Genomic DNA, 2,537 nt, shown 5'->3' with positions numbered 1-2,537 from the left:
GACTGCAAGACCCGTGCCTCCACCAGATGCCTCTTCTTGCCTTGCCTTGCCAGGTGCCTCTACTTGCCTTGTCTCAGTCCTGCTCTGTGCCTGGCCAGAGGCTGATTCTGCTGTCCCCGTGGTTCTCACTGTGGGGTCTGCAGCATGTAGAGGGATCCCTGAGACCCTCTCCAGGGTGTCATGTTGTCTTAGCACAGCTAGGGTTGCCAACACCGATGCCTGAGTTGCAAGAGAAACTCAGGGATTTCACACAGGAATCTGAAGTGCCCAACCCTGCTCCTGCCCCGCCGAGGGCTGGCGGAGTTCTTTGCCACATGAGAATGGCTGGCTCTATAGAAGTGGTTGTCAACCTTTTTCCTACCAGAACCCATTTGTAAACATTGATAGCCAGTCCTGACTCGGTGTCCCTCACTCCCAACCTGCTGGCCCCCACCCCCAGTGTGTGGGGCAAGGGAGGGGGGCATGGGGGGCCCCAACCAGCCCCTTGCAGGCTGGAACTCTGTCAGCCTGAGAGGGAAAGCCCACAGATTCCCAAGTTTTTCTCCTTGAAAGGAGAATCCATTTTTAAAGTTTGTTCGTGACCCTTTCATATATTCTTGCAATCTACTTTTAGGTCGTGATCCATGGGTTGAGAAATGCTGTTCTATAGGGTTCTTCCCTAGTCAATGCTAAGAGGTTGAAAGCCACTGTCCTATACCACACATACACACAGACCCAGGATGAGAATTGTCTTACACACCAACACCCTGCCCCCCCACCCCCCCAAGTGCCTGGGACACATATAAACAAAGAACCCAGGGTCCAGGACACACACACACGTGCGCATGCAGAGAGAGCCCCCACCCCGCCCCCCACACACAAAGAACCAGGGTTGAGAATCATTGTCTTACACACACGCATACATCCAGGTTTTTCTGGACATGTCTTCTTTTTTGGCCCCCTGTTCTCATGTCCGGGTGGGTTTTGAAAATGAGAGCAAATGTCCGGGCTTTTACTCGGGTGAATTTGATATCTTTTATTAGACCAACCCAAATGGTTGGAGAATAGGTCTTTTACTCTTCCTTTGCTCTCTCAGGTTGGCTGCTTAGGGCTGGAAGCAGCAGGCAAGGTGATTGGCTGTCAGGGGACATGTGCTCCCCATGCAGGCTGGCCAAGAAAAGAGACATTGTGTATGTGTGGGGGTGTGTGTGTGTGCATGTGTGCAACGCGAGAGCTGCTTGGGCAGCAGGGCTGGGGGGGCAGAGTGCTGTGGGTTGGGAGTGAGGGGCACCAACAAGGACAGGGGGAGTGTGGGGCAGAGACAGGGCACAGGCATATCACTGCCCACCCCCATCATATGCCCCTCCCTCCTGTCCCCCCCTCCTTTTTTTTGATGCCGGAAATATGGTAACCCTACACAGGATACTCCCTGCAGCCCCCCAGATGTCTGGGACACACACACACACACACACACACACACACACACACACAGAGCAGGTGAACTGCCTGCAGGCATTTTGCCCCCATGGTGGGGGACTGTGGGGGGGACATGACCACCACAGAACCTGTCTCCTGGCATCTGGCCCTGGTGGCACATGCGGGGCAGGTCCATGGAGCAGCTGGAGCTTGGGTAACAACTTTCCATAGCTGCTCCCACCAAGCCTGTCTCAGCAAGTCCCTCCCCCCCACACACACACAACTCTTAGAGGCACTCAACTTGCCCCAGAACTGCTGCCTAGAGGGACTGACCCCTGGAGATGGTCACCACAACCCAGACCCCTACAGCAGCAGCTTGGCAGCCCCACTGGAGCAGGGGGCTAGGCACTGTTACATCTTCCTCTGCCAGTCGAGCCATGCCCAACCATCCCTCCTTGCTCACAGAGGCTCGGGCACTGGGGGATGGTTTCAGGGGTTTATTCCATGGCCCCTCCCTCACTTCTTGACCTTTCCCTGGGCGGCGACTGCCTCCATGGCTTTGCGAACGGTTTCTTCATCGCCCAGAAACTGCATGGGCTTGGTAGGCTTGAGGTTGTCGTCCAGCTCATAGACGATGGGGATGCCTGTGGGCAGGTTTAGCTCCATGATGGCAGCGTCTGATAGGCCTGTGGGACAGAGAGGGTCATGGGCTGGGGGTGAGGTCTGGACTTGGGGTGGGAAACTTATGCCAGGCACCTTTTGCTGGAGTGCATGATGGGCCCCCAGCTCTGGGGGGAGTGGGGTGGTAGGGAGGGTGCCTTGGGGGTAGGAGCTGCCTGGTGGGGGCAGAATCTGGGCTCCCTGGGGGCTGTGGGGCAGGATCTAGGTGTGGGGAGCTCCCAGGCCCCCAACAGGGGGCACTGTGGGCTGTCCCTTTCCACCTCCTTGGAATCCTGGTGACCTTTAGGCCTGGGGAAAGGAAACCAGATCCCCTGTTGGGGTGTGTCCCTTTCCACCTCCTTGGAATCCTGGTGACCTTTAGGCCTGGGGAAAGGAAACCAGATCCCCTGTTGGGGTGTGTGGCTGCTGGCTAGGGGAGGGGTGGGGGCAGGGGGGGTCTGCAGGGGAACCCGCCCCCTCCC

The 2,537-nt window shown here is 57.2% G+C and overlaps 1 protein-coding gene across 1 annotated transcript in view; it reads right to left on the bottom strand.

Annotated features, from left to right (window-relative positions):
- Positions 1 to 1,877: 1,877 nt before the first annotated feature.
- PGAM2 (phosphoglycerate mutase 2) overlaps positions 1,878 to 2,537 on the bottom strand; it is a 2,562-nt gene continuing 1,902 nt past the window's right edge. The window contains exon 3 of the mRNA XM_006035519.3: positions 1,878 to 2,081. Coding sequence (XP_006035581.1) covers positions 1,912 to 2,081 — 170 coding nt within the window. The 3' untranslated portion in view covers positions 1,878 to 1,911. The remainder of the gene's footprint in view (positions 2,082 to 2,537) is intronic.

Source organism: Alligator sinensis, unplaced genomic scaffold, assembly GCF_000455745.1.
Source record: "Alligator sinensis unplaced genomic scaffold, ASM45574v1 scaffold1462_1, whole genome shotgun sequence".
NCBI lineage: Eukaryota > Metazoa > Chordata > Crocodylia > Alligatoridae > Alligator > Alligator sinensis.
Note: the sequence above shows the minus strand (reverse complement) of the source record. Positions and strands in the feature narration are given on the sequence as shown.